General features: G+C 39.3%; 1 protein-coding gene across 4 annotated transcripts in view; it reads right to left on the bottom strand.

Moving 5' to 3' along the window:
* Positions 1-285: 285 nt before the first annotated feature.
* Positions 286-27,621, bottom strand: part of nutf2 (nuclear transport factor 2) — a 50,326-nt gene continuing 22,990 nt past the window's right edge. For all 4 annotated transcript variants that reach the window (XM_048605746.1, XM_048605747.1, XM_048605749.1 and 1 more), the window contains exons 4-5: positions 22,506-22,604; positions 286-4,885 (exon numbers count right to left, since the gene is read on the bottom strand). In XM_048605746.1, the coding sequence (XP_048461703.1) occupies positions 4,772-4,885; positions 22,506-22,604 (213 nt within the window). In that variant the 3' untranslated portion in view covers positions 286-4,771. The remainder of the gene's footprint in view (positions 4,886-22,505; positions 22,605-27,621) is intronic.

Below are 27,621 nucleotides of genomic sequence, written 5' to 3'. Positions count from 1 at the left end.
AATTCAAGACTATAGTCAAATATACATGCTATGATTAAAATGACATCATGGCGTACTTTTATCACTAGTTTTACACAGCCACTTAATTGACTGTGACAAATAATAGAATATTTTACAAAGTGAAAAGTATGGATGATGACAGAAATAAAAATATCCTAGAAGTACAAACTAATGAATTAGAAATCTTTTAAGTGCTGTGAATATTCAACACACCAAGGCTCTAAACTTAAACCACCTATGATAAATACTTTTGGATGAAGCAATAACATTAAGTACAATGGGAAAGATGTTTGATCAAGTTTATTTTAGAAAGCAACAAAACAATGATTTTACACTGCAATATCATCAATGAGTACCAATTACTGAAAGCAGAGCTTTCACTTTCCTAAGACAGGTCATCAGATGTTAGATTCTGCATACAAAAAGAATCACAACAGGAACAGACAGCCAGCCCAAGATTCTTAGTTATGTTTGGACTGCGAGTGCTTCAAAGCTGTGCTCCTGTCAACCTACACCATTTAGCAAAACAATAAGATTAAATGGTTGTCTCAAAAAAAATTAAATCAGGTGATTTTTCTCAAACAGCAAAATATCTAAGGCAAAACAACATATCCTTAGTAATGGCACAAAGTAACATGTTTAAATAATTTCTGAACACAAGTCCTTTGATACAAATTCACAGTACAATAGGTGTAAGCTGCACATGGTGCTTTGCAGTTGCCACGAATTCTGCTAAAGGCAGCATTTTGAGTCACATCCATATGAAAGGCAATATCAACTAATTCACCGAACTATCCATTCTTTTGCGTACATCTGCTTTTGATGTCTTTTTCCAAATGGTTATTCTCAATAATTTTAAGCAACTCCAAAACATACACTTTTGATGTAAATAGATGCCAAGCTTCATGTGTTGCAGTTTTTGAAAACTTACAACGTGGTTACAATTCCATAAATGTATCCTCAAATTACAATTTTGATCAGTGACTGGTTTAAATATTTGCACTTAAACTGTCAGTTTATGCTTCATTGCAGTAATGTTGACAAAAACCTGAAGTAATTAAGAGTTATACTATAAAGAGGTTTCATACCCTCAAATATTTTTGTAAATTTAAGTACAATAATGACAAAGATCAGAAAGGAAACTAAGATTACATGAAAGAATATGTTAAATGAAAACCTGGGTAAAATCTTTCTTTCTCCTGGCGGAAAATACTTCATAGCCAAATTATAAATCAGCATGTTTCAATGATGTCTTATATACAAACAGGAACTTAGTGAAGTTCTTGAATCTAAGTAAGTGTATTCATATTCAAAAGCATAGTGGGATCTTACAACTCATCTCAAACTTCATAGGCTATGTTACAAATATCGAAATAGTAGCACCAATGGTTAAGCAACCAATGATCAGCATCAACCAACATTAAAAAAATAGGTGGCCCAGCACTGCATTGCACTGCAGCCACGCTCAAAATCCTCAGTGGGTTACTCAGATCTGTCAACCTTAATTGCGGGGAAATTCTCAGTTAAATTGTCAAATGGAAAGCCTCCTTACAAGAAACTGATACTGTTACTTTGAAATTGGTAAAAATAAACTTCCCACCAGCCAGTAAGTGTCACTTTTGTTCTGATCCACGTTAAAAACAGCCATGACCTCCTCACTGAAACAAGACAGGTATGGAACAGCCAAATCAATGTAAAACAAACAAATACAACCATTCTCTTGAATACATAAATGGGAAAATAATCTTACAAATCAGAAAAACGTGATTACATCAGAATTTTGTTTTGGAGTAATGAGATCATTGCTAGATTTATATGAAGGCTAAATTTTTATTTCCTGTAGTGTGCTAGTATTCTTTTATATTTACATCAGACATTATCCTACCCAGGGAATTAACCATGTCACTACTGTGAATACTTAAAGATAAACGCAATGCTTAAATGAACATGTGCAATGTACCATGTTTTGACCATTTAAGAACAGTAAAAAAATGTAAATAGAAGCTACTAAATGACATTGCAAAAGAAACTGCTCCTTGATAAATTATGACAAAATTACACACTTCATGTGTGTCTTTAAAAAAGTCAGTTTCCACGAAATTGAGATACAAAATTCTAACTGAATTAGACACATTTGTTCTGCTTCCCAACAAACTCTCCTTAGTACTCAACAAGGTAATTTCAGTTTACACATTCATTATCGTAACATATGCCCAAATTGATTCAACCAAGGGAAAGGCACAGAAGAGTTTTCAACGATGATAGCCATTATCTTCAATTGGAATAAAACAATGAACTAGAAGCTATCAAATTAGAATTAACTTACTTTATTTATATTTTAGAAATTTTACATGCAATTGGGAAATCCAAAACAACTTCTTATGGGAACTAATGACATTAAATTGTTGTCCACAAAGTACTAGATACTTCTGGATATCTAAAATTAGAATCATATTTGGGACAGTCCCCTACATACTTCATTCTGTAATATCAGATTCAAATCAAAAAATTCTAACTCAGCACATTGCTTTGTATTATATATTTGGTTAAAGCAACTGCATTTTCTAATCTATGTTGTACCATTGCCTGCAAGTTCAGCATCAGTCAAATGATCACTTCTTACTGCAACAAACCAGAGGCTTAATACTTCACAGTTATGTCTGCCAGCATGACCAAATTGCACAAGAATATTCAAACTGTGGGAACAATCTGCAATTTTCATATTAATTATCTAAAGTAACTAGGCCACTAAGTCAAGATTTAACACACTAATCATTGTGCTAGCAGTTATCAATTAAAACTGCTACTTTATGTTTCCAGATCCAGATAACTGAACTTAAAGGAATGGTGTCATCAAAATACTTTAAATTTATTAGAGATTAATCCTTCAAGTTCGCAGAAAAATATCGTTGACTTCAAAACAAATCTGCATTCCTGCTTTTAAAAGGAACACATTCTCAGAAATCACAAGCTCATATTATGATCTGAAATTTTGGAAGTTATTTAAATGCATACCTGTGCATGTGATCTCTCACAAATGCAGTTCACAGATAATTCATAATGTAAATGAATCCAGTGTCAAAATTCCTTTTATAAATATTGTACTGAAAAGAAAGCCTTCATGTTGAAACATACAGACCTAAAAAAGTTGCAGGTTCAAATCATGGTATGACTCAGAATGGAAAATCCTATTCCTTAGAGCTATTTATTTACTATTTTTCAAAATCAACTACTTCTAGAATTTAGATAGGAGTAGTATTGGGTTGGGCTGCTGACAACGCAACTTGGGTGAGATGCCAGAGTGTCTAGGTCATAATGGAACGGTACTTTCAGCATGCAACATTATTCAAGAAAAGGAAAATCCAAAATCTACACACCAACTTATGCTTACTAAATATATTAGGATAAAAATATCCAACATTCTTGGAGACAACTGCACCAGTAACATTCACATAATTCTTAAGATAAACGCTAACTTTTGTTTTGTTTACAAATGCTTATTGCATGACTTTTTTTGCATTATAATCTACAGCTCTGGTACTGAGTTGTGCAGTTTAATATGAATGAATGGACTCTATTTTCCTTTAAACTGTGACAGGTTACTTGGACTTATTTCAAATCAAAGTAGATAAAGCTGTATTTGAACAGAGACAGCACAAGTTTTATAACCCTGTGGTCATAAGCTTAGATGTTAGGGAAACACTATTAGAATCCACGATCGTGAACGTTTCCAGGGACGAAAAACTGATATTCTTTATCCACTTCTAACTCAACTGGCAACTGTCCACAGGGCAGCACTGTCAGTAGCAGCCACGGAAAAGCCTATTTAAAACTACTTCACTCTTCAAATTGATGGAAATCACTTGGTTAGAAGCACGGAGAAAGATCGAATTAAAGTGTAATGTAAAACATGTTTACCAGGTACAACATTTGTTCTAAGTATTGGCTGACTTTACTGTACCTTTCAAATTTTCCAAGTTTAAGCAATAGGACTTAAGTTCAAATACAGACGTCAAGTAAATTTGTAGTTTTAAATCAATTCAACACTTACACATGTTGAATACTGTATATCACAGCGACGAAACATCAGTCATTATTTTATTCTTTTACACAGTCTCAGGAGACAAGAATATCCTTCAGTAAAACTGAAACAAAGTTAGATCATCATATGGAAGGCAGAGCCCAGATAGCTATGTCCGAGTTGAATATGTTATGACCGTCCTTCAATAAGACAAGTGACTGAAGCTCTGCACCAGCACAAAATCTCAACAAGCAATTTTATCCTTCAATTGGATTATACAGTCAGATACATTTTTCATAAAATAAACACCTTTAAACCTGCTAGAAAACCAAATGAAACAATTTCCATCTTAAGAAAAGTACATGGTTTATTGTATCATGAGTCAACAAAAGTTATGAACAGATCGTAGTTGGACAGGTAGTTGCTCTTATTTATTTCAATTCTTTGGATTGCTATAGCAACTTACCAGTACACAGCAGAGGGGGGCAGGGGGTAATGTGTAGGATGACTTATCTTCTAAGGCATGCTGGTACAACACACACTGGAGTACTGTCTTGCCCATGTCAGCTAAAGTAACATAATTCCAAACATCATGCACAAATAGCTAAACTCAAGTAAACTGATTGAATACTACGCAGGTTGCAGATTTTACTGTTGCATACATACTTGTGTATGATATTTGGAATCTAGTTATCGTGATTAATAGCAGATTAAAAGAGTAGATGTAGGGATGTGCTCGAGGCAGAAGTCTCAGCCATAGTTATGCAGTGCTAGCCTGAAGACATCATTGGTGCAGACCCAAGCGTCGTTGATATTTTTCAGTAGAAATATCTGGTGAAATCCCATGACTGGGTCTTCATCAGCCTGAAAAGAAACAAAATAGGTTTATGTTCTGAAAAACAAACATTTCCTTTATTCTTTTGTACTTGCATTTGCATTGTGAGCAGCTAGAATTGTTGGTGACAAAAATGGTCTTTCCAGTTAGCCTGGTAAGACTTTTTGGTACTCACTTAAAGGGCAAAGATATCCTCATACTTAAAGTTCACAAGGTTATCAGTCTTAATGTTAACACAATGGAGTCACTTAGGACAAGGTCAGTGAGAAAAGCAGCCTGGACTCCTGAAAAGCCATCTTCTTTGGACAATACCCCATCTTCTGCTACTGGCAGACATTCCAGATGTGATTATAGTAGCCTCCAGACTAAAACTTAAAAACCCTCGCATTGACCTCACCAGAATGGTGGCCTGCAGATTTTTTTTAAGCAACTTCACCTATTTAAATAATTGGTATCCCTAGAGGTGCAAGGCAAGGCACGCATATGTACTCATATGTAATGAGTACTTTGTATCTGTTTACAAAGGGAAAAAAGATGCTGATAAAATATCTGCAGGGTTGTAGAGATGGTGAAGACAATAGATGTGGTGAAAATTTATGGAAAGGTTGGCTATGCTTATATTGGACAAGTTGCTTAGTCTGGAGAGCTTGCATCCAAGGTTGCTGAAGGCACTGGGATTAGATACAGAAAGCGGCCTTCCCATAACGTGCCAATCCTCCCTAGGCCCAAATTCTATTAAATAGTAGAGCAGACTCGAAAGGCCAAATGGCCTACTCCCGCTCCTGGTTTCTATGTTAAGAGTTGCCAGAGGATTGGCAAATGGCAAATGCAACACTCGTTAAGCGAAGAATGTAAGGGTCATTCCTACAGGTCGGTCAGTTTAACATTAAATGGTAGGTATTTTTAGAAACTTGGACGTGCTGAGGCACTCGGAGGGGTTCAGGCTAATTAAGGAGAGTTAGCATGGATTTGTAAATGTCAGCTTGTACTTGACAGTAAATTGAATTTTTTAAATAAAGTAACAAGGAAGGGTAATGAAGCAAATGCACTAGATCCTATCTGTATGGATCTTAAGAAAGCAGGTTCTTAAATGTGAGGTTAATAAAATTGAAACCAATAAAATAATTGGTTTAAGGACAGAAAACAGTAATTCATGACAAATGCCTGTTTTCAAACTGAAGGATGGTCGTATTTTTTAAACGTACATATATACAGATGTACATTTGATATAGATTTTCAAATAGAATCAAATTTTCAAAATTTGTCAATAATATCTCACCTGAAGGTGTGGCAAATGATGAGGGTGATACAAATTGCAACAGATTAACAATGGGCAAACAAATGGTCGATGCAATTTAATCGCGAGAAGCACCTGTTTAGGTTATGCAATTTGACAAAATGGATAAAGAGAAGAAAATGTATAGTTAAAGGCATGGTTCTGCAGTGTTTAGGAACATAGGGCCTTTGGGTGCACCTCCATGGATTTTTTTTTTTTTAAGAAAGAAAACAGTAGAACATGTTGAGGGAGTGGCTTGTAAATATCAGATCTTGGGCTCCATAAATAGATGCATTGAGTATAAAAACAGGGAAGGCATGTCAACGCTTTACAAAGTTCTGATTGGAGCACACCTATGGTATTGCCCTCCATTTTGGTCACCACATTTTCAGAAGAATCCAGGGGTACTCAAGAGTGCGCAGGGGAAATTTACCAGACTGGCTCTGGAAACGGGGGATTTTTGACAAGGGGAAGTTGGAGAAGCTGGGGTTGTTCATCCTGGAGCAAAGGAGATTTGATAGGAGACTGCATATTATGTGAGGTTTAAATAAGAGAGAGAAATTAAAGTGGTCAAAGACAAGGAGGTCCCAAAACAAAAAATAAAAATCAGCCAAGTCTGAAAACCTTTTGTGCCTTTGTCCTGAATGCAAATATTTTCAGGCACTTCAAAAAAGGTAGAATTATTGGACTTCAAGTGGGTAAAAATATCAGTTTTCAGCAATATGCTTAAGGTTCAAATTATCAAGAGTTCAGCATTCAAAGCAGTCAGAACATATAATACAGGATGAAGTCTAAGAGACCACGACCTTGCTGGATTATACACATGCAAAGCGAAGCAAAGGACCATGGCAGCGCTTGACAAGAATTTCCAATGGGAATCCATTTTAACTCATCATGTTGAAATCAGTTAGGGATGGCCAACAACGTTAGCATTGCCAGTGATGGTCACATTCCATAAACAATATTTTTGTCTTGAAAATTAATATCACCCTTGACATCAGTAAAAACTGCATAGCAATAAAGCAAAATAACAACATCTGGTGTATAACGGCACAAATCATCGCGAATGAATATGATTTGGTAGCCATTACGAAGACATGGTTACAGGATGGTCACGACTGGGAGTTAAATATCCAAGGGTATTCGGAAGGACAGACAGGAAGGTAAGAGAGGTGGTGTAGCTCTGATATTCAAGGACGCCATCAGGGCGGTGCTGAGAGATGATATAGGTTCTATAGAGAATGAGGTTGAATTCATTTGGGTGGAAATTAGAAATTCTAAGAGGAAGAAGTTACTGATAGGCGTAGTCTATAGGCCACCAAAAAATAACGTCACATTGGGGCGGGCAATAAACAAAGAAATAACTAAATGCCTGTAAAAATGGTACGGCAATTATCATGGGGGATTTTAATCTACATGTAGATTGGTCGAACCAGCTCGGTCAGGGTAGCCTTGAGGAGGAGTTCGTTGAGTGTATCTGTGATAGTTTTCTTGAACAGTATGTAATGGAACCGACGAGGGAGCAAGCTATCCTAGATCTGGTCCTGTGTAATGAGACAGGAATAATTAATGACCTCATAGTTAGGGATCCTCTTGGAAGGAGTGATCACAGTATGGTTGAATTTAGAATACAGATGGAGAGTGTGAAGATAAAATCCAATACCAGGGTCCTGTGCTTGAACAAGGGGAACTACAATAGAATGAGGGAAGACTTGGCTAAAGTAAACTGGAAACAAAGATTTTATGGTGGGACAGTTGACGAGCAGTGGAGGACTTTCAAAGCAATTTTTCAAAGTGCTCAGCAAAAGTATATGCCAATGAAAAGGAAGGACTGTAAGAAAAGGGGTAATCTGCCATGGGTGTCTAAAGAAATAAGGGAGGCTACCAAATTGAAAGAGAAGGCATACAAAGTGGCCAAAAACAGCATGAAACTAGAAGACTGGGAAAACTTTAAAGGTCAACAGAAAGCCACAAAAAGAGCTATAAAGAAAAGTAAGATAGAACGTGAGAAAAAACTAGCACAGAATATAAAGACAGATAGCAAAAGTTTCTGTAAATATATAAAACGAAAAAAAGAGTGGCTAAAGTAAACGTTGGCCCTTTAGAGGATGAGAAGGGGAATTTAGTTATGGGATATGATGAAATGGCCGAGGCATTGAACAGGTATTTTATATCGGTCTTCACAGTGGAGGACATTAATAACATGCCAGTAATTGACAAAGAGACGAAGGTAGGTGAGGACCTGGAAACAATCATAATTACGGAAGAGGTAATGTTGGGCAAGCTAATGGAGCTAAGGATTGATAAGTCTCCTGGCCCTGATGGAATGCAGCCCAGGGTACTAAGAGATGGCGGGAGAAATAGCAGGTGCGCTGGCGGTAATTTTCCAAAATTCGCTGGACTCTGGGGCAGTCCCAGCAGATTGGAAAACAGCAAATGTGACGCCACTGTTTACAAAGGGAAGTAGACAAAAGATGGGGATTACAGACCGGTTAGCTTAACCTCTGTAGTGGGGAAGATGCTTGAGTCTATTATCAAGGAAGAAATAGCAAGGCATCTTGATAGAAATTGTCCCGTTGGGCAGACGCAGCATGGGTTCATGAAGGGCAGGTCACGCTTGACAAATCTTTTGGAATTCTATGAAGACATTACGAGCGAGGTGGACAACGGGGACCCAGTGGCCGTGGTGTACCTAGATTTCCAAAAGGCCTTCGACAAGGTGGCGCACAAGAGGCTATGGCATAAGATAAGGATGCACGGCATTAAGGGTAAAGTATTAGCATGGATAGAGGATTGGTTGACTAACAGGAAGCAAAGAGTGGGGATAAATGAGTGCTATTCTAGCTGGCAGTCAGTGACTAGTGGTGTGCCTCAGGGATCGGTGTTGGGACCGCAATTATTTACAATTTATATAGATGATTTGGAGTTGGGGACCACGTGTAGGGTGTCAAAGTTTGCAGATGACACTAAGATGAGTGGCAGAGCAAAGTGTGCAGAGGACTGTGAAACTTTGCAGAGGAACATAGATACATTGAGTGAGTGGGCAAAGGTCTGGCAGATGGAATACAATGTAAATAAATGTGAAGTCATACATTTTGGTAGGAGTAATACTAAAAAGGGTTATTACTTGAATGGTAAAAAGTTGCAGCATGCTGCTATGCAGAGGGACCTGGGTGTCCTTGTGCATGAATCACAGAAGGTCGGTCTGCAGGTACAACAAGTAATTAGGAAGGCAAATGGAATTTTGTCCTTCATTGCTAAAGGGATTGAAATAAAAAGCAGAGAGGTTATGTTGCAGCTGTACAAGGTGCTGGTGAGGCCACACCTGGAGTACTGTGTGCAGTTTTGGTCTCCTTACTTGAGAAAGGATGTACTGGCACTGGAGGGGGTGCAAAGGAGGTTCACTAGGTTGATTCCGGAGTTGAGGGGGTTGGCTTATGAGGAGAGACTGAGTAGATTGGGATTATATTCGTTGGAATTCAGAAGATTGAGGGGGATCTTATAGAAACATATAAAATTATGAAGGGAATAGATAAGGTAGAAGTAGAGAGGAGGTTTCCACTGGCAGGTGAAGCTAGGACAAGAGGGCATAGCCTCAAGATTAGAGGGAGCAGATTTAGGACTGAACTGAGAAGGAATTTCTTCACCCAGAGGGTTGTTAATCTATGGAATTCCTTGCCCAGTGAAGTAGTTGACGCTACTTCAGTAAATGTTTTTAAAGGTAGATTTTTTTTGAACAATAAAGGAATTAAGGGTTACGGTGAGAACGCGGGTAAGTGGATCTGAGTCCATGAAAAGATCAGCCATGATCTTATTGAATGGCGGAGCAGGCTCGAAGGGCCAGACAGCCTACTCCTGCTCCTAGTTCTTATGTTCTTATAACTAAACATCTGTGTATTATTGATCACATATAATAATACATCATACAAACACTGTTTTTAAAGTACACTGTCAAATTATTTTGTACACTTGCAGGTTTCAGCCAAGTTCTGTGTTCTTTGGTGGCTTAAGATGCAGTGAAGCCACTCTCCCAGAGACGTTGGCATCACTGGTTGGGCCAGGCTTTATTGACCATTCCCAAATACCCCAGAGAAGGTAGCAGCAAGCAGTGAATCACTGAAATCCTTGAATGCACAAACACCCACTGTGCTATTGACAGCCCTATAATGATTGTCCATGTTAATGCTGCATTGTTTAAAAAAGTTCCCTGTTCTGAGTTTTCTTTTTGTAATGTACACAGATCGCAACATTTTGCATTTTAAACCTAATTGTAATATAACATCTCACCTCACTAAATAAGAAACGAAACTGCTCGAGTTCTTTTTTAGAGAAGAACTCAACTTTTTTGGCTGTGCAGAAGTTATCAATCTTCCTTCATTTATGCAGCAGTCTGTAATGTTGGTGATAAATAATTTCAGAAAGGAAATTCAACGTGCATTTGAGGAAAACAGACTTGCAGGCCCACTGCAAGAGAACAATCTGACAAGAATGCTGCACTGAAAACCACATGGACTCAGTGGGACAAGCAGCCTCCTCTTATTCCATAAGCACTTTAAGTGTCAAAATCTAAATGCTAATTATTTAATTAAGTCCAAAAGCAACAGTGCATTTCTCATCTTCAAGTTATGCCAAGTTGTAATGCATTAATTCAGTGTCTATGCTGAGAGTTGACAAGTTTGCAGGTTTTCAGTTCAACTGAAGGGCATGGGGGCTTCAAGGCCTGTAATCTATTTTTTGATTAGTTGTTTGACAAACTCAATCTGCAAGCAACTCACTTAATTCTCGTTTCAACTTGGTATTGATGATGCCTCAAAATTCTTTAGCATTACTGTGAAGCTATGCTGGAGTACTTGGGATATGAATCTTTGGTCAGCTTTTGATGTATCAAACAAAATTTTGCCACCAAACCTTTTAACAGGTTTACGATTAAAACTGAAAATACATCAGATCACAGAAATTTAGCAATATGCTGTTCCCTTCAGTATTATGCACACTGTACCCTTTTAAAATACTGTGGCAATCAGCTCAACAATAACATCAGAAACAAAAAAAAACAAACTCGGTGATTTTTCACATTCTCAAAGTAAATGCATCCCATGACCTGTTTTAATACAGCACATTTCAGTTGTTTTAGTTATCTTATAATAGCTTGTTAATAAGGGTATTAAAACTTATTTTACAATTGTCCCCAGTACTTAATTGGCTGCTTCAATGAAACTGACTGAGGTCTGCCAAAATTATTTGTCAATCACCAATTATATCCGGTCATCAAACAGCAGTGTAAAATTATACTTCGCAAATTGCATTTGTAAAAACCAGTTCTTCTTGAGCCACTTGTGTCCTTGTAAGACATTCCTCAGTTAACTCAGCAGATGCAGTGAACCAATTCTCCTTCTTTGGAAGAAATAAACCACAGTAACATGTTTGCATCTGTACGTTTCAGACCAAGCAGTGAGTGTAACATCACTGAGCCAACCTGCCACAAATTTAATCAGATTGAGTCGGATATTTCAAACACAACTATTTTACTGAACGCTGGGCAGACAAAACTAAATTTCTCACTTATATTCCCATCAAATGTTGTTCAAGCAATCATACGACTAGAATAATATTCAACCAAGAATTTAACAAAACAGACCTAAGTTATGCACACATTCATATCCAAACTCAAAATACAGTCTTGATTGCTTTCATGGTTGTCCTTCATGATTCCAACAAAGATGACCACGTTCATTATTTGGGTGTTTGATTGGGTTCCAGTGGGTATGGAGGTGACTGCTGAACCAATACCTACCCATAAGGCTCTGCTGCAAATATGACAATGCTGCAGAGGATGGCATTTTGAGTTTTGGACCACTTACGGGTCGGTATTTCCTCCCCTAGCACCTTTCTCTCTACCTCTGATATGCACTTCCTTTCATAAGGGGGCCAGTTTTTTGTTTTATTTTTTGTTGTGCCAATTGTAGCAATCTTGGACAAATTTTTCCAAGGATTGGATGTCAAAATTAAAATCCTAAGCCAAGTCAAATCATCAAATGCCTTTCTGGTGCTTCTTTTCACTGCCACGAGTGCACAGACTTAAAGCCCTTCCTGGAACATTCACTTTATTTATATGGCATTCTGGTTACATGACAAAAAAATACACACTTAAGAGAACTGGACTATATGGACCCTCGAGCCTGGTCTGCATTCAGTAAGATTAAGTATGATCTGATTGAGTTTTGAATTCGACATTCCCACCTACACCTGATAACTCTCAATTACCCTAACAACTTATTAAGCATTTTCAATGATTCTACCTCAGAAGGGGGTGGAGGGCTGAGTTTTAAAGTAGCACAACACTCAAGATTTCAACAAGATTTCTCCATAACCTAGCCCTGAAAGAGCACCCCTAAGGTTTAAAACAGGGCCAAAGTACTTTCATAGCAGGTGAGCTTTTGAAATACAGGAAAAAAATATCCACAGGAAGGTCCCACACTGGCACAATCAGTAGGTTTTATTAAAAATCATTTTGACAGATGGAAAATATTGACCTGGACGCCAGGAGAACATCACTGCCCAGATGCATACTAGGCACTTTGAGACTAACATCTCCCATAAAGACAGAGTAAAAAGGATATATTCAACAGAAAGTAGGATTGGAGAATCAATAACATTCAATTCCTCCAAAATACCAGTGCTCAACACATTCTACACAAGAATAGAACTTCATGTTACTACTGAAAACCAAATCATCTGTCAGTAAAATATATCTAACCAAGAGTCTAAGTACAGAGGGTAATAAGGGCCTGGAATGTGCTGCCGGGGTTGGCGGGGGGGGGCGTGGTAGAAGCAGATACCACAGTAATGTTTAAGAAGCATTTAAACAGACTCATGAACAGGAAGGGAACAGAGGAATATGGACCATGTGCAGGCAGATGGAAGCAGTTTAGAATGGGATTAGTTTCGAATGGCAATCTGGATGATACAGAAATGATAGGACTCTGTTTAATATATTAGAAATGAAACTTAAGGAATAAAGCAATGTTCCTCTATCTCAGGCATCCTCTCTCCAGTGTGTTGGCTAGCTCCATTTTAAATAGCTTCTAAAAATGTTTTGTGCTCAGTTCTAATTTTCTTTTAGTGTAACATGCCAGGAAAGAGTGGAAATCCCAAACCCAACAACCACAGCCTATTATTTGCACTGCAAATTCCCTAATTTCAGAATGAGAAATCACATAAGTGTTATACCATTACCTTATTCTGATGATTCACCACTTCAAATATTATCAAATGAGAATTATTAGCACTGTTTTTAAAACAATTCTTTGAAAAAGAGCCAGACTGGGTCAGCTGACAACAAGTCTCAAAACTCAGCTTTCCTGCTTGAAGAAACTGTTCTGCATTTCCAAATGCTTCCCCTTAGCCTACCCATGTCCTCAAAGTCAGATCAATAGTGTGATTGCTTAACAGTTTCAGCTGGTTAGCAACTAAAAGGCTCCTAATCCATACGGTTTTTTGACTGGAGGCAGCAGGAATTCTGCAAATGGTTTTAACCCTCTTGGGTCAATCAGGACCCTCATTTTATCATGCAATTTATCTTACAAACAGGTGGACAAGGCTGAATTCTGCTCATCATCACAAAAGGTCAATCACCAAGGCTCCGATGAGAAACTACTATGTAACTGAAGAACAGTTGGTTCCATGGCAACTCTACTCCAGATAATTTGGAGAAACAAATGGAGATAACTGAAGAAAAACAGATGGTTTTTGAGTACTGGACAGTTCTGATATACATATGACCAATTAGCCCTGAAGTCAATGCTATTACAGTACTCCCAGAAAGTCATTGCCATCATGCTAAATTGCACATAGTGTTCAGGGATGGGTAGATTAGGTGGGTGAAAGGGAGATGGGTCTGGGTGGGATGCTGAGGGTCAGTGTGGACTTGTTGGGCTGAAGGGCCTGTTTCCACACTGTAGGGATTCTATGATTTATGATCAATACATATGTTAAGTTTTCTAAGAACTGGTATCCACTGTTAAGATGGAACAGCAGCAGGCGCTACAAATTGCTGGTCAATATTTTATTTCATTTATACTGTAAGTGCTTTCAAGTTACTTTCCCCCCCTCCCCAAATGGTTTCCATGGATGGCATAACATGCTACTTCAGAAAGGCTGGAAGGCTATTTCAAGAATGAATTTTTTGTATCATTCCAGCATTTCCTCCACATGCTTGCTCAAATTCACAGTAATCACACCGTAAAACTAACTATGTGGTTTTAAAGATAGTGGAATTGCGGACAGCATGAAATCTGGCTACATCGCATTAAAAATTAAGAAGCTTCCAATTACAGGGTCTTACGAATGTGTGACTATTGTGCATAAATGATAGTTCAATAGGTTATGATGTTTTATTTTAAGAATTTGACTACAAGGAACGAGTCTAGCCACCTCCCCTTGACATGCAATGTCGTCACCATCAAGGCCCTATCAACATCCTGAAGTATTACCATTGTCTAGAAACTCAATTGTAAATATCCAGGCTGCAAAAGCAGACAGAATCAATAATATACAACAAATAACTCCCCTAATTCCCCAAAGCCATTCCATTATCCACACGAAAACCAGGAATATTCTGGAATACCTTGGACTTGCCTGGATGAGTACAGCTTTAACACCACTCAAAAGGCTAACATTAGTAGTCTGTTTGATAGGCACCCCATGCACAGCTTAAATATTCACTTGCTACAGCCCTTGTGTCCTAGTGGTAAAGTGCATACCACCTACAACATACATTACAACAACTCACTCAACATCTCTTACCCAGCACCTCCCAACCGATGCCCACTACTTCCTTGGAGGGAGAGGAACAGGTGCATGAGAAAACCACCTCCAAACTTCCATCCCAAATCTTTCACCATCCTATGTCAGTCATTGTTCGTTAATCGCACCTAGTCAAACTCCTAAACACTGTGCACATATCAGCACCGTGGGCATACAATCACCATCTAAACTGCAGTGTTTCACCTCCAGCGTCGAGACAATTCGGGATGGATACAGAAAAATACGGAACTTTCCAGAAACAGCCGCAACCTGTGAATTTATAAATGTGTGCAGCTGCCTATGCTGATTTATGCAATTTTAAAGCCTTGAGTACATTCTGCTGCAATTGAGAGAATGTCTGGATGCCACTTGACATTATAAAAAATGGGCATATTTCCAGGTTGTGTCCAAAAAGGAAACTCCAGACCACTGTAGGCAATACTTGACATGTTGCAAATATCAAACCATTTAACAAGCTTTTTTTGATTTAGAATAGTCACAATTGGGCTCAGACGATACAGATCAAATTACTGCATGCCTGCAAAATTCTCCCACCATCCACAAACTAAATGTAACATACCTGCAAAAGATCAAGGATTTAGGTTAATGCAAAATGAAGGACTCACTAATTAGCAATTAATAGTTAACAGGCATCAAACAAACACTTGCAAGTTAGTTGAACTGGACAGAATTGCATTGATGCGATGGTATTCAACTAACAATGTATACAGATCCAAAGTTTGAAAATTTACACTACAGGTTTACATTATAGTGACTCCAATAAAATTATTAAAATCAATGCAACACAAGACAAACAAAGTCCACACCAGCATCAAGCAAAATTCCTGCGAAAATCACACACATGCAAAACTGCAAAATGTAATGCTTACTGGGGAGGAGGAAAGACAGGAGAAGAGAAAGATGATTGTTTATTAAAAGTTGTGAAGTGCTAGCCTGAAGACCTCATTGGTGCACACCCAGGTATCACTAAGACATTTCAACAAAAATGTTTGTTGGAAGCCTATAACTTGGTCGTCATCTGCCTGAACAAAAGATGAAATAACAGGTTGTCACAGAAAGTGATTTCATATTCCTGCATTTTTAAAATCAACCTCCATCTGAGAAAATTCCCTAAAGACTAAAAGTTTATGATTCTATCCTCTGTAAACAATAGAATAGATTATGAAGTACTGACAATAATCCAAAGCAGAAACAAATAAGTGTTAAACCTGCAAGTGTTCAGTTTAAGGATATGAAAAATTATGGTTTCTGAAGTCTGTATGACCTAAATCTAGTAAACTTCAGCCAACATATGCACACTAAACTGTAGAAATTGATCTATGGATACTACGTGCATACAATAATAAACTGACAGACAGCCAAGAATGAATTTGGATTGTTGGACCTGCCCTAGACAATTTGCTACCTTCTCCAATTCCAGCTGCTGTAACTGAAACAAAAATCAAGTAATTTTTCTCAATGTTTACAAGCAGCTTAAGTTCACAAACAGGCGGTAAAGTTTAGAATAAAATTTCAGGCTGACCTGCTGCAGACATCAAGTCCAAGTAAAACAACATTATCTAATCTTCGCAAATTTGTAACAGAATGCAAGATGTGGAGATGAAATGATCATTTAAAGTGGGTAACGCACGCAAAAATAACAAGACAAAAAAAATTCAGTTTTCTATTTAGCTGCATTAAACATGAAAACAAATGAATGTAATTCAATTTGTGCAAGACAGTGTGGTTAAACCACAGAGTTGGGAACACTGCAAGCAGTTCTAGGCATGCTATTAAAAAATATATCCCTGCCACGGAAAGAATCCGGGGAAGACTCATTCTAATGAAACTAGGAATGAAAGACTATAGACTTCAAGAAAAGTCAAAATGCTCGGGCTTGTTTTACAATTCAAAGTTTAAAAAGGGTCTGACAGAAGTCTCACATATGATTTACGTGACTTAGAAATGTTTGAGGGGCTAAATAATAAGAGGTTTCTACTGGTCAGGAATTAAATATCAGGGAAAATCAACTTGTATTATTTACAAGAGGCAAATAACAACTTTTATCTCATAACAGATTATTAAGCGTGAATGGTTTACCATGAACATATGAGATGTTGGAATTGCATTACAATGCATTCTTGAAAAATGGAAGAATGTGAAAGGATACAGGGAAAGAAGAAAACGTGACCCTGATAGATTGCACTAGTAAAAAAGACAGGCATCAAAACGTCTCCTGTTCTGAAATTTCTAAGGTTGTGTATCTACTGAGATCAAGCCAGTGTGCCTGGCCAGAAGACCATGCCGTAAAAAAAATCAAGGTGACTACACACAATTTTAAAACAAAGCAAAACAAACACTAACTGTTATTACAAAAGTGACCCGGAAAGAAACTGAACAGCCTGGTTTGAAATTTTAGCCACAGGAAATAGCAAAATGAAACTATTTCAGAAACAACCAAGCCATTTTGATTACATTCTTTCTACACCAAAGTGTTCCACTAACCAGGTCAGAAAACATATGACAAAAACAGAGAGCAAATACTTCACTTGGCCAAGTGCATAAGCACTCATGGTACAATCAAAAACATTTCCAACATGGAACTGTTAGCTCACCTTGAGTGACACCGCAGTTACATAATTGAAATCAAAGTTTAAATAACAAATAAATAATTTTCACATGCTATTAAAAGTATTATATTAAGCAGAATTTACCAACTCAAACCAGAAACTTCTCAATTAAACCCTCAAGTGATTCAGTTGTTGCTAACTGTACAACTTAAATATTGAACATATATTTGAGATTAAATTACATGTCACAGCAATCTTACATCTAAACTTACAATATCTGTTTATCATTAAACTAGTTAAATGAAAACTGCTCATCACAGTCAGGTAAGATGACACTAAGTTTTAACTCACCTCAAGTTAAATCATTCTATTCATGTTATGATACTAAAAATTACAACTACTTCTCAAATGCACTCCCTCAACTGATTTCTTCAACATGCAAAATTCACTCGCTAAGACAGTTTTTTTTCCCCCCAGTATGGGTGCTGCAGTCCTCTAACTACATGTTGCTCTTCTTGTTCCAGTCATTTCTACATGCAGGTTTGTAGGATATCAAGTTGAGTCATTTTGGAGACAATAGAAACGCTCAGTTCCATTAACTGACAGACTACTATAAAATGTTAAATATAGCAAAAAGTTTATTAACTGGAACCTATGGGATCAAGTGTGCCAGTTGATCAAATATTCCGATTGATGAAGAGGTCCAATCAATGTAAAAACATACTAACGTAATGCACAGGGTATACACACTGTATTTTATTTACAGCATAAATCTCAAATAATAAATCAAATTTGCCTTAAATAAAACTTAGAGACCTTCTCACTTGCACCCTCAATTGACTACTCTGCCATCATAATACAGTAAACCTTCCCTATTTCAGGTGTATAATTTTTGCCAGTTTATCAAGAATGCCGGTTCATGAGGTGCCAGTTAAAACAATGTTTGCAGGATATCAAACAACCATACTTGCTTGAACCAGTTGGATTAATTTCTTTTTTTTGTTTTCAACTCAGTCCTGAATCTCACTTCAGTCCCACTTCTGAAATGTTGAGGGTTGCTGCCTCTACCACTCTTACAGGCAGTGAATTCTAGATTCTCACCACACACTGGGCGTAAAGGTTTTTAACTCATGTCTCCTTGAAACCTTCTGTCCCTTACCTTAAATACAAGTCCCTGGTCACTGATCACTTCATCAAGAAGAAAAGTTTCTTCCCGTCTGACCTGTGCCGCTCATAATTTTATACATCTGAATCATGCCCCCTTCTAGTCTCCTCTGCTTTAAGGAGTACAATCCTAGTCTGTCCAAGCTCCCTTCTAAAGGAACTTTCCAACACAGGCAACATCTTGGTAAATGTCCTCTGCACTGTCTCCAGTGCTATCACACCCCTCCTAAATCATAGATTGCAGAACTGCACACAATACTCTAGCTGTAGCCTAACAAACATTTTATACAGTTCCAGCTGCCTACTCTTAAAATCCATGCCTCAGCCAATAAAGACAAGCCTACTATAGGGCTTCTCAACCACTTTATCCACCTGTCCTGATACCTTAAGGGACCAGGTGTACGTTCAAAGCCCCTCCAATCATTAGTGTTTCCCAGGGTCCTACCATTTATCATGTATTCCATTGCCTTGTTTGACCTGCCCAAGTGCATTCCCTGACATCTGGATCGCATTCCATTTGCCACTGATCAGCCGACATGTCCAGCCCATCTGTATCCTCTTGGAGTCTGAGGCTATCGCCCTCACTATTTACCATCCCACCTTTGTTTGTCATTTCAACAAACTTAGTGATAAATCCCCCTACGTTCAAACCAAATCATTTATAATATATCACAAACAGCAAGAGCCCAACACTAATCCCTGCAGAAATCCACCAAACACAGACTTCTAGTCATAGAAACACCCCTCAACCATTGCCTCTGATTCCTGCCACTCAGCCACTTGTGCATCCAGTTAGCCATATTTCCTTAGATTCCATGGGCTCTCATCTGTGCTATCATGATCACTTGCATGACCTTATCAAAAGCCTTGCTGAAGTCCAAATAACTTCAAAAGCATTGCCCTCATCTACACTTGATTACTTCTTCAAAATAATTCTTTCAAGCAGTTGGACATGACCACCCCTTAACAAAACCATACTGACTGTTCTGGATTAATCCGCACTTCTTCAAATGCACATGAATTCTGTCCCACAGGATTGCTTCCATAGTTTCCCCAACAAGGTTAGACTGACCAGCCTGTAGTTTCCTCGTTTGTCCCTTGTGCCCTTCTTGAATAATGTTATCACACTGGGTGACCTCCAGTCTTCCGACACCTCTCCTGTGACCTTCTTCAGAGGAACTGAGAACTTTTTCAAGTGCCCCGCTCTTTCCTCCCTTGTCTCACTAAACAGCCTGAAAAACAGTACATCTAGCCCTCGAGATTTATCTAATTTTTCAGCCTGCCAGACCATGCAGAACCTTCTCTCTGTCCATGCTTATTTCTTTAATTGTATCACAGAGCTTCTCCCTGATTTCTATACCCATATTGTTCTTTTCACTAGAGAACACCAACCAAAAGTATTTTGTTTAGAATTCTACCTCCATTCTTTGGCTCCACAAATTATCAGTTTGGTCCTTAACATGCCCTACTCTTTCCCTCGTCATTCTTTTGCCCCAAATGTACCTGTAAGATAGCTTCGGATTTTCCTTTATTTTACCTGCCAGAATCCTTTCATACCAGCTTTTAGCTCTCCCACTTTCCCTTTTAAGTTCCATTTTGCACATTCCATACTCCTCTGGGGATTCTGCTGTTTTGAGCTCTCAGTATTCGCCATAGGCCTCCCTTTTTCTCTTAATTCAAGGCTGTATATCCTTTCTTATGCAGTATTCACAAGATTTGAAGTCCCACTGGTTTTCTTTATTGGGAGACGCTGGCCTTTCCACACATTTCCTTTTTGAATACACCCCACTGTTTGGAGATAGGTTTACTGAAAATATCTGCTCCCTGTCAACTCTGGCCAAATCATAGCTGATATTAGTAAGTTCAAGTTGAAAACTTGGGATTTCAGGCCCATCCTGGTCCAATTCTATAATAGCCTTTAATGCAACAAAGGCACAATCACTGTAAAATCTCTCCCCTTCCCCCAGTGACAGTACAATCATTTGCCTAGCTTCATTACTTCAAATTAAGTCCTGGGCCACCACCACCTCTCTTGGAAGGACTTCTACATATTGACTTACACAGCTCTCCTGACATGTTTTAAGAACTCTACTCCCTCAAAACCTTTCACATAATGACTACTGCTTCTGGGGAAAGTGAAATCCTTCATTACTACCCTATTACTTTTACACTTGCCTGAAATTTACTCTATTTCTCTTGGGTTGATGGAGAAATAGAGTACACTTCCCAGCAATGAGACTGTGAGGTTATGCTTTCTGGTCCTAGAGTTGGGGGTTACCTATTTAAGACAGTGATGAGGAAAATTTTTATTCTCTCAGATGGCAGTGAACATGGAACTCTTTACCACAGAAGGCTGTAGAGACTGGGTCATTGATTAAACTCAAGGTTGATAGACAGATTTGTAATCACTAAGGGAATCAAGAGATATGGGGAAAAGGCAGGAAGGTAGATTTGAAGATTATCAGGTCATCCATGTTCTCACAAAATGGCAGAGCAGACTCATAGGGCTGAATAGCCTATGTCTGCTCCTATAACTACTTCTACCACCAGGACATATTGTGTCAGTACAGGTTCAGCACAGCATCAACAGCCACAATTCCTTTGCACAACCAGAAAGTCGGCAACTCCTTCAGTTACTTTTTCTCCCCCCGATATGCCTACAGAACAAATTATGGTGCATAACTAATTAATTTTATACAAACTATTTCCATTTGTCCTTTGTCACATGAAAACCAGCTATAACTAAGTTGCAACCTTCCGCTGAACTTTCAGAAGTTGAACCTTATTGGTGAACTAAATGGTCAAATACATAATTCTGCCCAGTCATATTTCCCCAAAGTGAAAAAGGGAGAGTGTGTTCCTAAATGGCAGTTGCAGGGGTGTCCATCAAGGTTCAAGAACTCAAAGAAAGATTTATAAAACTGCTTTAAAAATATTATTCAGTCAACAAGTAGGCAATCATGAATTACCATTAGTTTTTAAGGAATTTTATTCAAGATAGGATGCAAGTTTTATTATATACTTTTTTTACAAGGGGATTTGAGCAGAGGAATTTAAAAAAGTCTGGTTTCAGTTATACGAGATTGGATGAGACTGCAACCTGGAGAGTGGAGTATCATGTATTGGTTTGTCTCCTTACCCAACGAAGAATACACATACCACAGGAGAGTAACAAAGATTCATCTGACGGATTCCTGAGATAGTGGAATTGTCCAATCAGGAGAGATCGAGACTGGGGCTCATTTTCACTAGTTCAGAAAAAAAGATTGCAATGAAGCATCACTTCTGGGCTCAATATGGTAGATGCAGGAAAGACAGTTCCCCTGGCTTTTGGGAGAGGCAGGTGTTGGTCAGGAGTCTACTGCTAGGATAGAAGTCTCAAATTAAGATGCCATCATTTCGGACGGTGACAAGGAGGAATTTCTTCTCTCAGAGGGTGGTAAATTGTGGAATTCTCTATCTAAAGGATTGTGGAGGTTCAGTCAAGTATATTCAAGAGAGTTTGAAAGCTTGCAAAATATTAAAGACATCAAGGGTTCAGTGCTGGAAAATGGGGTTAAGGTAAATGATCAGTCATCATCTAACTGAATGGCAAAGGAGGCTCTGTGGGCCAAAAGGCATACTTCTGTTCCTACTTCCCATGTATTTTCTGCTTTTTTGGGTGGATTTCTAACTGTGCATCCACACATATGAATGTAATTTATTTAAAATAAATTAGACACCATTCTGCTTGTATAATAGGAAAATATAAATAGCAGAACAAACATGTTTAGTAAAGATCAGCACAGTTTAGAGATTTGAATAAAATTCAAGACCACAAACAGAAACACTTACCTGAAGTTGGCCCACTACCATACTCAGGATGCAACTGTCTGGGGTAGGCTGGTGGTCTTGTGCAGTTATGCTGTGTTGTATTTTTCGAAATGGAAGGCCCTGTGTTTAAAAAGACAAACTCAATGGAAAGAACAATTCTAATTTTATTCTTGGAAAAAACTCATTCATAGCGTTCACTGAACCAAGATCAGTATTATTTTAAACTGGACTTGTGTTTCAAATGCAAGCAGTTCGTCATAATTCAGAACAGCAATGCATTACATTTTGTCGACAATTTAAGACAAACGAGAATGCTTGGATATTGCTTGCTGCTTACAAGTTTTTTTTTTAAAAACAGTACCATCTGAATACATTGAAAGTTTATTTTCTAAAACAAACGTGTTTAACATCTCATTTGCTAGACATTATATTGTGAAGTTTCAGATGTTTTCAGGCAATTGCTGTATATGAAAGCCTGAGTACTATGTAATAAATAAACAGGAAAAAAATACATAAGATTGCAGTCGATCCCAAATTTTGTAGAATGTTTTAATACAACATGTTGTACTGTCACCATTCTTAAATTCAAGCATAACTTTACTTATAAATAAATGCCTGCGCTTTTAATGTTCAATTAAAAGGACCTCCCATATTAAAAGGTTCTCTCTTCTGTTTCAGGATGTAACTGCTGCATTCTAGACAACCAAAAGACAAGAATACTTCTGCTCAAATGCTGATCATACCTGAAGAAAATTGTAGTCTTAAAAGATTAAGATTTTGGCAAAACCAAAAAATAAAATCAGAGGATCATTCTTCATCCATTACGCCAATGTTACGGTAGGTATCCTGTATTATCTCCTAGCCCTGGAAAGCCTACATTGCCTTGAATATTTATTAAATTAATATATGCCAAATTTCATTCATTTTTAAAACTTATTAAGTGGCTGACTTTTGATTCAGGGTTACCAGCCTTATAAATACAAGGAAAGGAAGTGCAACATGATAACATTTTGCATTTGCCAGCAGCAACTCCACCCTACTCACATTTAATCCACGGCTTCAATTAAGATCAATATTGAGAGCTTGCTTATTTTTGGGAGTGGTGGGTGCAGACAGGAGAGAATGCTTGTATATGGTCTTTGAAACCTCAGACGATGAAGGTGGTCACTTACAGAGCTGAACATTGTAAATTAAACTTTCCATTTATTCTTTCTTAAATGTGCACGTCTAGGTCAACTTGAAATTTTGCAATAAATTTTACTTTTGTTAAAGGTTTTGTTGTACAGCTAGGAAGAGATACTTGATCAAACAAACATGAAAATTGATACGTCGTTTCATGCACATGAAGTCAGGGGTTGTCAGAGTGCTCAACAGGTCTCCCGTTAGCACATATTACACTCACTTCTATTTCGTTGAAATGCATCTCTGATATCTACAGAACAAGCCATCAATGAGGATGGAAGAGACAAAAAGGCATTAACTCAATATGGATCACACAAGGAGTGTGTATTTTTGTAAAATGTCAAACAATTCCTTTTAAGCAAATAATGATAATTTGCACATAGAAACTCTTTCCCTCAAGCAAAAAAATTTCCATTACTAATTTCAAGTGCCAGTTATTCAAATTCAGCATAAACAAGTATTCTTGTACTACCAACCCAGTAATTACACTTTACACCTGAACATAAGCACAAATACAAGTCTAACACATATACAATTTATGAACTTTCACAACGTGCAAATGAGAGACTGAACAAACAAAGATTGTTTACAATTTTTTTCAGAATTTTAACCTATTTCAAAGTGATGTAATAGAAAAAGAAAACACGGCATATCAGTTTATAGTCATAAGGTCAGATGTACAGCATGAAAATAGACCTTTCCATCAAACTTGTCCATGTCAACCAGTTATCCCAAATTAATCTAGTTCCATTTGGCCCCTATCCTTTTAAACCCTTCATATTCATAGACCCAAACAGATGCCTTTTAAATGTCCTACTTGTACTAGCTTCCACCATTTCCTCTGCCAGCTCATTCCATACATGGACCGCCCTCCGCATGAAAAAATTGCCCCAAGGTCCCTTTAAATCTTTCCGCTCTCACCTTACAACTATACCTTCTAGTTTTGGACTCCCCTACCCTGGGGAAAAGACCTGACTATTCACACTGCCCCTCATGATTTTATAAGCTTCTTCAAGGTCACCCCTCAGCCTCTGACACTCCAGGGAAAATAGCCCCAGCCTATTCAGCCTCTCCCTGGACCTCAAAACCTCCAACCCTGACAACATTCTTGTCAATCTTTCCTGAATCCTTTCAAGTTTCACAACACCTTTCCTATAGCAGTAAGACCAGACTTACATGCAGTAATCCAAAAGTGGCCTAACTAAATCTCCTGTACAGCCACATCATGACCTCCCAATTCCTATATTCAATGCACTGCCCAATAAAGGCAAGCATACTGAACAAGGTGCAGGGCTGGATGAACACAGCAGGCCAAGCAGCATCATAGGAGCAGAAAAGCTGACGTTTCCGGCCTAGACCCTTCATCAGAAAACGGGGTGGGGGGTGGTGGTGGTGGTGGTTCCTGACATAAATAGGGAGAGAGTGGGAGGCGGATAGAAGAGAGGATAGGTGGAGAGGAAACAAACAGGTCGAAGAGGCGGGGATGGAGCCAGTAAAGGTGAGTGTAGGTGGGGAGTTAGGGAGGGGATAGGTCAGTCCAGGGAGGACGGACAGGTCAAGGGGGCGGGATGAGCTTAGTCGGTAAGAGATGGGGGTGCGGCTTGAGGTGGGAGGAAGAACAGGTTAGGGAGGCGGGGACGAGCTGGACTGGTTTTGGGATGCGGTAGGGGGAAGGGAGATTTTGAAGCTGGAGTCCGAACAGTTCATCCACTTCACCAACACCTTCCACCCCAACCTTAAGTTTACCTGGACAATTTCTAATACCTCTCTCCCCTTCCTGGACCTCTGTCTCCATATCGGGCAACCACCTAGAAACCTATATTCATTTCAAGCCCACCGACTCCCACAGCTACCTAGAATACTCCTCCTCCCACCCACCTTCCTGCAAAAATGCCATCCCCTATTCCCAATTCCTTCGCCTCCGCCGCATCTGCTCCCAGGATGAGGCATTCCACTCCCGTACATCTCGGTTGTCCTCGTTTTTCAAGGACCGTAACTTCCCCCCCCTCAGTGGTCGAGAACACCCTCAACCGTGTCTCCCACATCTCCCACAACTCATCCCTCACACCCCGTCCACGCAATAAGAACCAAAAAAGAATCCCCCTCGTCCTCACGTACCACCCCACCAACCTCCGGATCCAACGCATCATCCTCCGACACTTCCGCCATCTGCAATCCGACCCCACCACCAAAGACATCTTTCCCTCCCCACCCTTATCTGCTTTCCGGAGGGACCACTCTCTCCGTGACTCCCTTGTCCACTCCACACTCCCCTCCAGCCCCACCACACCCGGCACTTTTCCCTGCAACCGCAGGAAGTGCTACACCTGCCCCCATACCTCCTCCCTCACCCCCATCCCAGGCCCCAAGAAGACTTTCCACATCAAGCAGATGTTCACCTGCACATCTGCCAATGTGGTATACTGCATCCGCTGTACCCGGTGTGGCTTCCTCTACATCGGGGAAACCAAGCGGAGGCTCGGGGACCGCTTTGCAGAACACCTACGCTCGGTTCGCAATAAACAACTGCACCTCCCAGTCGCGAACCATTTCAACTCCCCCTCCCATTCCTCAGACGACATGTCCATCCTGGGCCTCCTGCAGTGCCACAACGATGCCACCCGAAGGTTGCAGGAACAGCAACTCATATTCCGCTTGGGAACCCTCCAGCGGAATAGTATCAATGTGGATTTCACAAGTTTCAAAATCTCCCCTCCCCCTACCGCATCCCAAAACCAGTCCAGCTCGTCCCCGCCTCCCTAACCTGTTCTTCCTCCCACCTATCCCCTCCTCCCACCTCAAGCCGCACCCCCATCTCCTACCGACTAACCTCATCCCGCCCCCTTGACCTGTCCATCCTCCCTGGACTGACCTATCCCCTCCTTAACTCCCCACCTACACTCACCTTTACTGGCTCCATCCCCGCCTCTTCGACCTGTTTGTTTCCTCTGCACCTATCCTCTCCTCTGTCCATCTTCTATCCGCCTCCCAGTCTCTCCCTATTTATTTCAGAACCCCCTTTTCTGATGAAGGGTCTAGGCCCAAAACGTCAGCCTTTCTGCTCCTATGATGCTGCTTGGCCTGCTCTGTTCATCCAGCCCTGCACCTTGTTGTCTCGGATTCTCCAGCATCTGCAGTTCCTACTATCTCTGATTCAAGCATACTAAACACCTGCTTCACTACCCTGTCTACTTGCGACTCTGCTTTCAAGAAACTGCGTCAAAGGTCTCTGTTTGGCAACACTCCCCAGGACCTTACCACTAAGTGTACAAGTCTTGCCCTGATTTGCCATCCCAAAATGCAGCACCTCATATTCATCCAAATTAAATTCCATCTGCCCACCTGATCAAGGTCCAGTTGTACTCAGAGGTAACCTTCCTCGCTATCCATTACACCACCAATTTTGGTTTCATCTGCAGACTTACCAACAATCCTTCCTACGTTCACATCCAAATCATTTAGATAAATGACAAAAAAAGACAGCGAACCCAGCACCAATTCTTCTAGTACATTGCTGGTACAGGCCTCTAGTCTGAAAACCAGCCCGCCACTACCACCCTCCAGCTCCTACCTCTGGGCCAACTTTGTATCCAAATGGCTAGCTCTCCATGATTCCAAGGGATCTAACCTTGCTGGCCAGCCTACCATGCAGAACTTTGTCGAACACATTACTGAAGTCTACATAGACAACGTCCACTGCTCTATGTTCATCAATCTTCATTATCACTCCACAAAATTAGTGAGACACGATTTCTTTGCACAAAGCCACGCTAACTAACCTAAACAGTCTTTGCCTTTCCAAGTATGTAAATCCTGTCCCTCAGAATTCTCTTTAACAACTTCCCCACCACTAATGTCAGGCATCACTGCTCCATAGTTCCTTGGCTTTTGCGTATCACCTTTCTTAAATAATGGCACCATATTAGCTCGCCTCCAGTATTCTAGCACCTCACCT

The sequence above is a fragment of the Rhincodon typus genome, chromosome 15 (genome assembly GCF_021869965.1).
Source record: "Rhincodon typus isolate 14 chromosome 15, sRhiTyp1.1, whole genome shotgun sequence".
NCBI classification, from domain to species: Eukaryota; Metazoa; Chordata; class Chondrichthyes; order Orectolobiformes; family Rhincodontidae; genus Rhincodon; species Rhincodon typus.
This window is presented reverse-complemented; position numbering and strand designations above follow the sequence as displayed.